Source organism: Pelophylax lessonae, assembly GCF_965119305.1.
Source record: "Pelophylax lessonae genome assembly, chromosome: 12".
Classification (NCBI taxonomy): Eukaryota; Metazoa; Chordata; class Amphibia; order Anura; family Ranidae; genus Pelophylax; species Pelophylax lessonae.
The window spans coordinates 79,140,834-79,154,405 of NC_138779.1; the positions used below are offsets into that span (position 1 = coordinate 79,140,834).

Genomic DNA, 13,572 nt, shown 5'->3' on the forward strand with positions numbered 1-13,572 from the left:
TGTGTTCGGTACGAAAAGATGCCACATCGTTTGATGGAAATTAATTAACCTACAGAGGGCTAAATTTAAAGACACCCCGAAAATCAAAGTGAAAAAATTATGTAGCAGACTAGTCCAGGAGGAACCCAGGACCCACTGCACCAGCTTAGGGTCTGACAATGGGTCCAAGGATTTCATCCCGATACATAATGGCAGTCAGGATGCCATTGTCTAGCCCAGTGTTTCTCAACTCCGGTCCTCAAGGCACACTAACAGGCCAGATTTTAAGTATTACCTTGGGGAGATGCAGACTAGAATACTGCAATCACTGAGCAGCAAATGATATCACCTGTGATGGATTTCAGTTTTCTTGCAAACCTGGCCTGTTAGTGTGCCCTGAGGACCGGAGTTTAGAAACACTGGTCTAGCCTGTAGAGGTCTGAGTGTCCCTCCAATGATATGCCTCCTCAGACCATCACTGACCCACCACCAAACCAAGCACGCTGAAAGATGTTTATGGCAGCATAATGTTTTCTACAGCTTCTCCAGACAATTTCACATTTGTCACGTGCTCAGGGTGAACCTTCTCTCATCTGTTAAAAGCAAAGGGTGCCAGTGGTGGACCTGCCAATTCTGATGTTTAATGGCAAATGCCAATCGAGCGCCTTGACCCCGGGCAGTGAGCAGAGGGTTCACTAGAGGACGTCAGACCCTCAGGCCCCCCTCATGAAGTCTGTTTTTGATTGTTTGGTCAGAGACATTCACACTAGTGGCCTGCTGAATGTAATTTTGTAGGACTCTGGCAGTGCTCATCCTGTTCCTCCTCACACAAAGGAGCCGATACCAATCTTATGGATGGGTTAAGGACCTTCTATGGCCCTGTCCAGCTCTCCTAGAGTAACTGCCTGTCTCCTGGAATCTCCTCCATGCTCTTGAGACTGTGCTGGGAGACACAACAAACCTTCTGGCAATGACACCTCCTGGAGGCTTTGGAATGCCTGTGCAACCTCTATAGGGTCCAGGTATTGCCTCATGCTACCAGTAGTGACACTGACCCTAGTCAAATGCTAAACTATTCGAAAACAGTTAGAAAAGATAGGTAGGGGAAAAAATGTTAGTGGCCTACACCTGTAAAACTATTTCTGTTTTGGAGGTTGTCTCATTGTTGGCCATCTAGTGTACCTGTTAATTTTTTTAACCCCAAAGCAGCTGAAACTGATTAACAACCCCCTCTGCTACTTAACTGACCTGATCAATATCCCAGTAGTTTAATTGACTTGATGCTATACTCTGAATAAAAGTGTTCCTTTATTTTTTTTGAGCAGTATATATTATACAGTATCTCACAAAAGTGAGTACACCAGTCACATTTTTGTAAATATTTTATTATATCTTTTTATGTGACAACACTGAAGAAATTGCACTTTGCTACAATGTAAAGTAGTTAATGTACAGTTTGTATAACAGTGTAAATTTGCTGTCCTCTCAAAATTACTCAACACACAGCCATTAATGTCAAAACTGCTGGCAACAAAAGTGAGTACACCCCCAAGTGGAAATGTTCAAGTTGGGCCAAAAGTGTCAATATTTTGTAAGGCCACCATTATTTTCCAGCACTGCCTTAAACCTCTTGGGCATGGAGTTCACCAGAGCCTGACAGGTTGCCACTGGAGTCCTCTTCCACTCCTTCATGATGACATCATGGAGCTGGTGGATGTTAGAGTCCTTGCGCTTCTCCGCCTTCCGTTTGAGGATACCCCACAGATGCTCAATAGGGTTTAGGTCTGGAGGCATGCTTGACCAGTCCGCACCTTTATTCTGAGCTTCTTTAGCAAGGCAGTGGTCATCTTGGAGGTGTGTTTGGGGTCATTATGTTGGAATACTGCCCTGCAGCTCAGTCTCCGAAGGGAGGGGATCATGCTCTGCTTCAGTATGTCACAGTACATGTTGGCATTCATGTTTCCCTCAATAAATTGTAGCTCCCCAGTGCCGGACCATGACACTCCCACCACCAAGCTTGACTATAGGTAAGACACACTTGTCTTTGTACTCCGTCCTTACCTGGTTGCCGCCACACACACACTTGACACCATCTCAACCAAATAATTTTTTCTTGGTCTCATTAGACCGCAGGACATGGTTCCAGTAATCCATGTCCTTAGTCTGCTCGCCTTCAGCAAACTGTTTGCGGGCTTGCTTGTGCATCATCTTTAGAAGAGGCTTTCTTCTGGGAAGACAACCATGCAGACCAATTTGATGTAGTGTGTGGCGTATGGTCTGAGCACTGACAGACTGACCCCCCCCCCCCCACCCCTTCAACCTCTGCAGCAATGCTGGTAGCACTCATAATGTCTATTCCCCAAAGACAACCTCTGGATATGATGCTGAGCACATGCGCTCAACTACCTTGGTCGACCATGGCGAGGCCTATTCTGAGTGGCACCTGTCCTGTTTAACCATTGTATGGTCTTGGCCACTGTGCTGCAGGTCAGTATCAGGGACTTAGCAATCTTCTTCTAGCCTAGGCCATCTTTATGAAGAGCAACAATTCTTTTTTTCAGATTCTCAGGGAGTTCTTTGCCATGAGGTGCCATGTTGAACTTCTAGTGACTAGTATGAGAGTGAGAGTGATAACACCAAATTTAACACACCTGCTCCCCATTCACACCTGAGACCTTGTAACACTAACGAGTCACATGACACCAGGGAGGGAAAATGGCTAATTGGGCCCAATTTGGACATATTCACTCAGGGGTGTACTCACTTTTGTTGCCAGCGGTTTATACATTAATGGCTGTGTGTTGAGTTATTTTGTGGGGACAGCAAATTTACACTGTTATACTCACTACATTATATTGTAGCAAAGTGTAATTTCTTCAGTGTTGTCGCATGAAAAGGTATAATTAAATATTTACAAAAATGTGAGGGGTGTACTCACTTTTGTGAGATACTGTGTGTAATATATATATATATATATATATATATATATATATATATATATATATATATATATATATATATATACACACACACACACACACATATATATATATATATATATATATGCACACACACACATATACAGTACACAAGGTATACCTATGCTCAGAATTTATTTGAATTTTTATTGCTGTGTTTCCCTACTTGAATAATTCACCTCCTGTGTCTCATGGTGACCTATGTCATCACAGCAGAAAGTGAAGGGAAATCAGCATTTTACTGTTGTCACAAGAAAATTAGGTAGAGGTAAATCTTCCAACGGGGACACTTATTTCAGTGACATTTGCCTGCACCATTAACATGCACCGGTTAGATCAGTGAAGCTAAAATGGCCTTATAAATCAAAAGCATCATGTGTCTGACCATACCAGGTTCTTAAGGCTCCTGAACAATCTGGGCACTCTAGCATACATTTTTTGCATTTTGCCAAGAAATTCAGGCACTGACTCAACAGCTCCAGCAAATCCTTTGAACACTATGGCCATCTTTGTAAGAGTGGATATACATACAGCCAGGTCGCAGACTTTAGGAGGAAAGAGGTAGGCTGCCTATTAGTGTCCAGTAACAGTCCTCACGTTTAGGAAAAAGACTGTTTTCTGGGTTTCCAAAGTGCACCCTGGTTGAAAAAGGTTGTCCTAGACCATAGAGATGATTAAAGATGATTCAGTCTCTGGTCATCTCTATCTTCTTTTGCCGCAACCGCTGAATTGGACCCCGGTGCTCCCGAAAACCAAAAAAAAAAGTACAAACAATGGTGAATGGCGGGAAGGGGGGGGGGGAAGGTTGATCCCTTACGCTGCTTGTTAAAGTGATCAAGCAGCTAATCAGCCCCTCGGATCACTTTTATAGGGTAGGGGATTGCTGGATGAAAAATTTGATACCTGGGTTATGGCTGAAAACTGCAGCCATAATCCCAGTATAACCACTTGAACACAGTTACGTGCATGTACGTTTTTTGGCGGCAAGTTACGAGGTCAAACAGTCTACAACTATATTTTTCTATCAGCTAGACGAGTTAAGTCTAAGACCTCACTTTTCTCTACTGCAGTCAAGCAATAAAGCTTGGTCAAGGGTGCACTCCCTGCTGACTGGAGAATGACTGAGGTCATCTCTGTGCACTTTCCTCCTGTCAGCAGGATTACAGTGTATGCTACTCTATGGAAAACAAAATAAGCCACGCTGACCCTCCTTCCCCCAGTGCTGCTATGCAAGGATTTTCAAGAAGTGGGTATAAACAGGTACTTACATTAGTTATTAGAGTTGGGACAAACACCCCCTGTTCGGTTTGCACCAGAACTCCAGAACATGTAAAAAAAAAAAAAAAATCGGACCTGTGCGGCAAACTAATAAAGTCTATGGGACCCGAACATAAAAAAATCAAAGTCCCCATTTTGAAGGCTTATATGCAAGTTATTGGCCATAAAAATGGTATAAGGGCCCAGGTACTGCCCTGGGGGACATATAGCAATGCAAATTTTTTTTTAAAGATAATTTTAACAGGAGCAGTGATTTTAATAATGACTAAGGTGAAACAACAAAAATGAAAAATGTCTTTAAACATAGTGCCTGGGGAGTGCCCTTAGTCTGCCTGTAAAGCGGTGCATCTATACCATGTAGAGAACCTGCTGCAGCAAAACAGACATTTATAAAATAAAAAAAATTTATTTTACATTTCTGACAATACAATACCATTGCTGGCAATACAAAGAAGAAGAAGTAGAAAGAAGAAAGAAGAAGAAAAAAGAAGACAAAAGAAGAAAAAAGAAAGAAGAAGAAAAAATAATAAGAAAAAAATAAGAAAGAAGGAGTGGGGGTCCCCCCAATCAATACCAGGCTCTTTGGGTCAGCTCATTGACAGCTGATGACTCAGCCATTGTTAAAGAGACCGCGACTGGCTTCCCAAACCGCTCCTTAACAAACAGCTATTTACAGTGCCCTTATTGGGCAGAGCTTTGCCCAATCAGGGCTTAGAATGCACTGTGCATCAAGCAGACACCCTGCAAATTTGAGTGTTCACCGAATGGGCGATGTTCGGGCCAAACTTTTGCTCAGCCTGAACTGCTCGCCCAACTCTACTAGTTATATTTAAATGTACAGTACATTTAATGATGGTTTAATGAATAATGTTAAATGTTTAATCAAATGTGTGTTTTTATATCCGCTTTGTGTCCAGCTTCAAACAATAATAATCAAATAATGGAGCAAAATATAACTATTCAGTCTCTTTTCCTCAACTTTCCATAAATGTGAAGAAATAATTTCTCAGCTTCATTAACATATCCATTAATTAATCAGCAAATGACCATGTAATTTGGAGGCTGCTGAGCAGAGATAGAGTGTGTGGGCTGCTCCAATACAGGGCTCCACATATCGTTGCACTCTAATCAGCCTCCATGAGCTTGGGCCATGCTGAATTGGCATGAAAAATATGGGCAGACACAATATATTTATCATGATTAAGGACAAGAGACAAAGAGAACCATTACCACTGTAAGCCAAATTAGCTAAATTAGCTATAAACTTCCTCTGCTACACGTCTCATTATATTTGAGGGTTAACTGTAATTGCCAAACACTCTTCTGCATTTTCTGTTACTCTTGTAATGTAGCCAATGAATGTATAATTGGCCTATTTAGCGACCGACAATAACTAGAATTCCAAGAAAAAGTGTTATATAGCCAGCAAACGGATAACAATGAAGAATGCATTGGATTTTCATTGCTCAGTTTGTGAAGAACTGTGTAATAGAACATTTGGATAGAAATTATTCAAAAAAACTATTTAATATGATAAAAATAATTGTATAACCTGCATAAACGTACAGCAACCAATCAGAATTTTTCACTTAGTTATTTGAATCCTGTAAACTGAAATCTGAATGAATACAACTGCCACACATGGATCAAAGCTTCTACCAATCTATCCAATGAGGAACCAAGACAGCGGCTGGAGCCACTGGGCTTGTGCTTACAGCTGGAATGTTCGGGCTCTGGGGGCAGCTGAAGCAGAAAAGGTTTTCCACCCTAATGCATAGAATGCATTAGGTGAAAAACAATGAGACTTTACAACTCCTTTAATGTATTCTATGCAATAAAGTAAAAAACCTTCAGGGGACAACCCCCCCCCCCCCACTTGTGCTCCAGGAAGATAACTCACTGTGGTCTCAGCTCCTTCAAGAACATAATTGCTGCTGGAATGGTTATGTCCGCTCCTCTTTGCTGCAATTCACAGAAGCTATTGTATTTTGTGAATTAGTTTACAAGATGACATGTTTGAGACAGTTTTGCCACTCTGTGTATTGCAGCTTCACTGAAAAGAGCCTCCACCTCCCAGCTACCACATGATTCTTTGTAAAGGTGTAAAGGCGTCAGCCATTAGGCTGCTCAACATTATTTGGTCTAATGGTCTAATATGGATTTTTTTTTTTTTTTTACGAGCTTTAAGCATCTAAATTATTAACTTTTTCAAAAGCTCCAAGGAGCTCTTGAAAAAGTCCATAATTGGATGAAAATGCATTGTGCGCCTGAACAGGACTTTTACTTTTTTTTACAAATCGTTACAATACCACACTATAGGTGTTTTTGTGTAATGAGGAAATCACGTTAGTCTGCACCTGCCTATTGAGAAATGTGGAAAATTGTTTGAGTAAAGGAGAGGATCGATAGTCAAAGTTTTTTGGCGTAAAGTGCTTCTTGACCTACTGATTTAGGGGTCAGTTCTGTAGAATTGCTCTGATCACATGGGCTGAGGTGTCAGTTTAAAGAACATTGTTATAAGACCTTGTTAAGGGAAATCATGGACCCTTGGTGGATAACAAAAGACTATTTATGCAATACTGGAGCACTTTATTAGATTTACTCTGTTTTTGAGCTTGACCTTTTGTATTATTTGGACACTTATAGATTTCAAGTGTATTTGCATATGTTGATATCAATCTTATTAGAACACTAAATTAGCACTGGGGTTTATAGGTTGTGGGTAGAGCGCTGAACGTGTTCACCTATTTGCAATCATATTGTAAATCTAAGGTCTAGAATGGACAGAAATATAAAACCTTTGGAAGGAAAGATATATGTACTGTATATTTAGCGGTGTTTAGCCTGGATTTCAGCTTCCAGATGCCTGAACATTTTACAACTGAAACATGCACTTGCATATAATTAGAATACATTTACAGAAATCCTGAACCATTTGGGGTCACAAACAATCCAATTAAAAATAGACAAGGCTGAAGAACATGGATTGGATGAGTCAGAATTTCTTTCACTGGATCTAGGCATATTGAATGGTGCACTTGTACCAATATTTATAATATTCTTTGTTACTGCATAATAAGAATGTTTGGGTTCATGTTTGGTGTAACCTGTACTACAAATGTAATTCTTACCAGAGATCTTTCAACGGCAGGCCCAGAGTTACATTTCTGAAAAAACAATGATAGAATATTAGAAAACATGATTATTATTCATACTTGATATAGTTATGAGATCAAGGTCTTCAGTAGAGAAGACAGCTTGTAACCCTTATCTGCATTGTCGCTTGGCGAGGAAAAAAACAATACTCCATAGAGATTTTTTTTTAAATATAGGTCATACATAAACAACAGTGGTTTGAGGTGGTGGGTCAGAAGGTTAAACAGTAAAAAGGTATACTGCTTTATGCTATCCATGCTACATGGACTAAAGGTTTCTAAAGACTCTCCATCTCCTTATTCAAGTGAACAGGAAGAACGATCAACTTCCAAGGGCAGAAATAACAGGCGATGGAAGCGTTAAAATGAAAGCATTGGTTAGATGCAAATAACTCAACTCATTGATCTTTAAATTAAATTTGTGAGGATGGAAATAATGGCGCTGCCTTTGCTCACCTGGTTGTAATGTAGCCAATGAATATATAATTGGCCTATTTAGCGTCTGACAATAACTAGAATTCCAAGAAAATTTGTTATATAGCCAGCAAACGGATAACAATGAAGAATGCATTGGATTTTCAAGTACTGTCAACCTGGGTTCACTACCTACAACAGCCTTTCTCAACCAGGGTTTCACGGAACCTTAAGCCTCGTACACACGCACCGATTGTTGGCCGACCGATCGGCCGTCTTTTGTCCAGTGTTGTTGTGTTGGTTGAAATGTGCTCTAGACTGCACACAAATTTTGTCGGCCAACAACAACCAACTGCAGAAGTGATGTCATGTGCTGGTCTACTTTTCGTGTGTTTTTTCTTCTCTGAGCATGTCCAGTCTTGCTCATCTGACTTTTGTCGGCCGAAATCTGTACTGACTGACGAACAATCGACCGTTCTGGTGACGGCCAACAAAAATTTTATAGCATGCACACCAGATTTTGTTCGGCCGAAAAGTCGCAGTCGGTTGTCGGAAGCATCATACTAACAAGCCGACAATCGGCCGATCGGACGTTGGCCGAAAATTTACGGCCAACAATCGGTGCGTGTGTACGGGGCTTTAGAGCTCAGTCAAAGGTTGCAAATGGTTCCTTGAGCAGTGGTGGATAGAACTCCCATCTGATGGTGCCTGACACCAATGCCACTTCACAGAGCCAGGGGGCATGGGACCAGTGAAGCTTCTCCTCTTTTTTCACAGTTAAGTAACCACTGGCACCGATGATCATGTTCGCTGTCTGTTAAGGTGGGCATTCCTTCCACTGACCATCAATGAAAGCTGGATTTTAAGCAATGTAAGCAGCATAGCCCCCACCTTTATACACAAGTCAGCAACAGAAGCTGCCATATTCTATACTCCGATATCATAGACACAGATTCCCTTTAAGTATAGAAAGGCTTCAATTTCATATCTTGTTATTCTGTCCTTCAATAAGCTACACTTGCTGCAAAATGCAGAGGATTTAGGAATCAGGAGCAGACATCGCATATGCCTATGCTCCCACTCACACCAGAAGTGCTGGCTTTAATGTAACTTAACACATTTGGCTTTGCAGTGCGCTGTATACATGGTTAGAAGAAACATATTCTATGCATTTGGGACATCACAATGCAGATCAAGAGCAAATATACAATATTGTTTCACTGAGTTTTTTAAAATGAGTGTTAATGCAGCACATCTGGTGTGAACGAAAGCATTAAAACATTGATTTATTTTGGCATAAATTGAATTTTCCTGATCTGGAAGTTACAGGAAAGGAATGTGGCAGTTGGGGTTTCTTTGCACAGCATGTATTCATTTTTTCTTATTATAAGCTACAATAGGGAATAATGTATTGCAATTGTAAAAGTAACTGGCATTGGCTTTAAGTTAGAGTGGAAAACTTTTATTTTGCATAGTTTTGGATAAAGCAGGGAAGTGGGAGAACCTGTCAAATTCTACAGTCTCCATTGGAGAGGTTATTCCCCAGCTTGTCCTTTGACCATTGTCACCAGGACTGAAAATGAAGAGAGCCTAAATTTTAAATTTGCCCCCGGAATAGGTGTAAAGTATAACTTTCCAAGTAGACAACAACTGTAACATTTGGAATTTAACTTTTTTTGGTGAGATTTCCACTCATTTCCTGTTGAGCCTTCAGTACATGAAGTAAATAGTGATTCTCCCCTACAAAAACTCGACAAGAAATTTTAAGCCTGCGCTCATAAAAAAGGTTTCGGCTAAGTTTACTAAGCTGGCCCTGTACAGTAAATGTGTTTGATTGATAGAAACGTCCCATTAACAGTGCATGGCTATATATGCATAAAGGTGGAGTCATCCATGCCCGAACTAAATGGTTCAACTACCTGTGCACAACTGGTGGGGTTCATGGATGGGTTCAGGAAGCACAGTGGTAAAACAGATGAAACTCTGTAAACCCATCATGGATGGGTTTAGGAAGCACCGTGATAAAAGAGAGGAAATTCTTTAATGGAGATTTCAAATGAAGTGAGGACAGAACCCTTAGCCCGCATTCAAGCCTTGGCTTTCATGGCAGGATTGGGAATGTGGGGTTCTTCCAATTTGTGCTATAAACCGTGAACATCTGCTTGGAGGGCAATTTCTGCTTCCATCTGTCCAAGAAAAAAAAAACACTGACTAGAATTCCAAATTTAATGCCAAGCAAAAAGTGGGAAAGACTTTCAGGTTGGGTTAATGACCAGAGACAGATACCTTTTCTAAGGATTTCTGACTAGGACACTGGAGCATTGAGAACGGCTATCTTTGACTAAGGTAAAAGGAATTATGGAAAACATGATGGCTTATATACCAAGCAGATGAATCGCAGAGGCCAAGGCCAGGGTCTGGTGGCTATTATTCCCATAATCAGTTTTTCTATTTTGCTGAGTGAGGAAAAATATTAGGCATTAACAAAAATACGCATTGCATTATATGAACTCACTGAAAGCAATGTCACAAATATATGGGGGAAAGTTTCAGAAACGTTTAGATTCAGTTTTGCAAACTTCTTGAGCCTGGCAAATAGCATGTCAACCAATCACAATTCTCACTTTTATTTTTCACACCCAAGAAAACCAGTGATTTTTTTAGGGTCAAAAAGGTTTTCACAGATTTGTTTTGGGTCATTTACAAAGATTTACATTTGTGAACATTGCCATCCAGTTTACCATGATCATAACAACATGTACTTGTATTTAAAGAGGATTTGTACACAAATCTTAAATCTTACTAGAACGTATAAATAAGAAATAATAGAAGGGTGGAAATGCCTACTGCTCCTGAAGGAAATGCTGGTAAGTGAACCCACTCATGTGCCCAGGGGAGGATCAGCCAATCTAAGACTGAATCTCTATTTAGTGAAATCCCATGACCAACACCTATGGTTTTTGATCAAGTGAACAGCACTGGAGGAAACTAAGTAGCATTTTGTCTCGGCAACATAAGTATTTCAGCCCTTCATTTACTCTTATTTTAACTGACACAACACAACAAAAGCTCAAAACTAAACGGTCATGAGGCAAATATGGGGTTGCCTTTGCTAATGACCTTCTGAAAATGCTGGTTGTCTGACTGCTATGTCAATTCACTAACTTCAGTGCTTCTCGAGTTGGACATCTGGAACAAATAGGCCTGTCAGGAAAAGAAGCGTTAGAAGCCCTTATAAGCACCCTTGTTATAGGCTGTGACCTAAGGAGGTCAACATGACAGTTGGACAACTGGTATTGTCAGAAGGAGATTCCAGCAGTGGCAGACTCCATGTTTATTTTCATGGCAGGTTTCCTTTACATGAACAGTTAAGTATAAGTCTGCTTTATATATGTCATGATTACATAATAAGACTTAACTAGATTGGATATCATTTACATATCATGGAACAGATTCTGCCACATAGGTTCTGCAAATTTAAAAAGAAAAAAAAAAAAATGAAAAGTGTAGCACCTTTTTTAAATCGGCTTTTTGGCTGCGTTTCCCGGCAGGTGGCAGTGTGGTGACAGTAAAATTGTTGGGGTCCTCACAGTCTCGGATTTTGGATTCTTTCATCAAGGAGTCAAGTCTCTTCTTAGCTATGTTTTCCACTTGCTTCCTATTGGTGGAAGCCTACAGATATATGTAAACACAAGGGTAAAATTTGGCCGCTGCCCATTTCATTTACAAGAAATATAAAAATGAAAAAATGTAGGCATTTGTATCAGGCATATACAATGGATGTAGCCATTTCACGCACCAAAAGCCCATCAATAAGCTAGGAACTGAGTGATGTCACTAGCGACAAGCTCACTAATAGGCTGCATCTTATTGATTTGGCATGCAGAATAGCTACCTGCATAGTCTGTACGCAATCAGCACACGATGCATTGAGTTTCATAGACACACCGATACTTTTGATGGGCATTCACTTGGCCGGTAATGGTGCATGCAATTATATAAAAGTCACAGGCAGCGATTCCAAGGAACGAGAGGAGGCAGTTACAGATTTGTCAAAGCCATGGAAAATGCAATGTCTTTACTGAAAGACTGTTAATGAATTTGCTAGATGAAACGTCTGCAAATATTAATTTAGCAAGGGCTTCATAGGAAAATGAGAAAGGTTCATGCATTTTTAAAAAGATTTCTAGTCATATTGTCTAGACAGGAGAACTTTTAAGTAAAAGTTTAAATACTTCTCTTTCTTGTGTAACTTAATAGGATATAATTAGGTAGCACGATGTAAGGCATATTATAAAACCAATGTCTAAAATAGTTGCTTTAGTTCCATCTATGGGCCAATTAAAATAATATAAGCTAGATCTTACTTTTAACTGTCTGTTCAGTCTGAATTATCTGCTTACAAAATATAGAAATTATCTGATAAAAGTAAAATATTGAAGTTAATTTTGGGAATTTTACCCAGTTAAATGAAAATCAAAAATAGAAAAAAGTTTCCTTTCTGGATATATTTAACGTGCCAAGTTTCCAGCCAAACTTCGGTTTCGAATTACATGGGGAAGGATTGGAACCTGTCTGTCAACTTCCCAAAAAGATAATGTTGCTTTCCTTTCCAAAGGCATCGTGACACGTGGGGTGTCACCAAGACACTAAAACAGAGCAAATTTCTCCAACAGGGTAATAGATGGCAATATGACAGGATTTTAGCTTTCCCCACATTTAAAAAAAAATTATATTATATATATACATATACACACACACATATATATATATATACACACACACACAGTATCTCACAAAAGTGAGTACATCCCCCACATTTTCATAAATATTTTATTATATGTTTTGATGTGTCAACACTATAGAAATTACACTTTGCTGCAACATAAAGTAGTGAGTATGAAGCTTGTATAACAGTGTCAATTTGGTGTCCCTTCAAAATAAGTGAACATAAAGTCATTAATGTCTAAACCGCTGGCAACACAAGTGAGTACACCTCAACTAGGTTAAAATGTCCAAATTGGGCCCAAAGTGTCAATATTTTGTATGGCCACCTTTATTTTCCAGCACTGCCTTAACCCTCTTGGGCATGGAGTTCACCAGAGCTTCACAGGTTGCTACTGGAGTCCTCTTCCACTCCTCCATGATGACATCACTGAGCTGGTGGATGTTAGAGGCCTTGTGCTCCTCCACCTTCCGTTTGAGGATGCCCCACAGATGCTCATTAGGGTTTTGGTCTAAAGACATGCTTGGCCAGTTCATCACCTTTACCTTCTGCTTCTTTAGCACGGCAGTGGTCGACTTGGAGGTGTGTTTGGGGTCGTTATGTTGGAATACTGGCCTGCAGCCCAGTTTGCGAAGGGAGGAGATCATGCTCTGCTTCAGTATGTCACAGTACATGTTGGCATTCACGGTTCCCTCAATGAACTGTAGCTCCCCAGTGCCGGCAGCACTCATGCAACCATAGACCGTGACACTCCCACCACCATGCTTGACTGTAGGCAAGACACACTTGTCTTTGTACTCCTCACCTGGTTGCCGCCACACACGCTAGGCACCATCTGAACCAAATAAGTTCATCTTGATCTCATGGTTCCAGTAATCCATGTCCTTAGTCTGCTTGTCTTCAGCAAACTGCTTGCAGGCTTTCTTGTGCATCATCTTTAGAAGAGGTTTCCTTCTGGGACGACAGCTTTACAGACCATTTTGATGCAGTGTGCAGCATATGGTCTGAGCACTGACAGGCTGATCCCCACCCCTTCAACCTC

At 40.5% G+C, this 13,572-nt stretch overlaps 1 protein-coding gene across 5 annotated transcripts in view; it reads right to left on the bottom strand.

Moving 5' to 3' along the window:
- PLCH2 (phospholipase C eta 2) overlaps positions 1–13,572 on the bottom strand; it is a 1,017,756-nt gene that overhangs the window by 142,331 nt on the left and 861,853 nt on the right. Inside the window, exons 12-13 of one of the 5 annotated variants that reach the window (XM_082273768.1) lie at positions 11,318–11,476; positions 7,367–7,402 (exon numbers count right to left, since the gene is read on the bottom strand). The exons of the other annotated variants lie outside the window; for them this stretch is intronic. Of the exons in view, the coding sequence (XP_082129894.1) occupies positions 7,367–7,402; positions 11,318–11,476 (195 nt within the window). The remainder of the gene's footprint in view (positions 1–7,366; positions 7,403–11,317; positions 11,477–13,572) is intronic. 5 annotated transcript variants of the gene reach the window in all.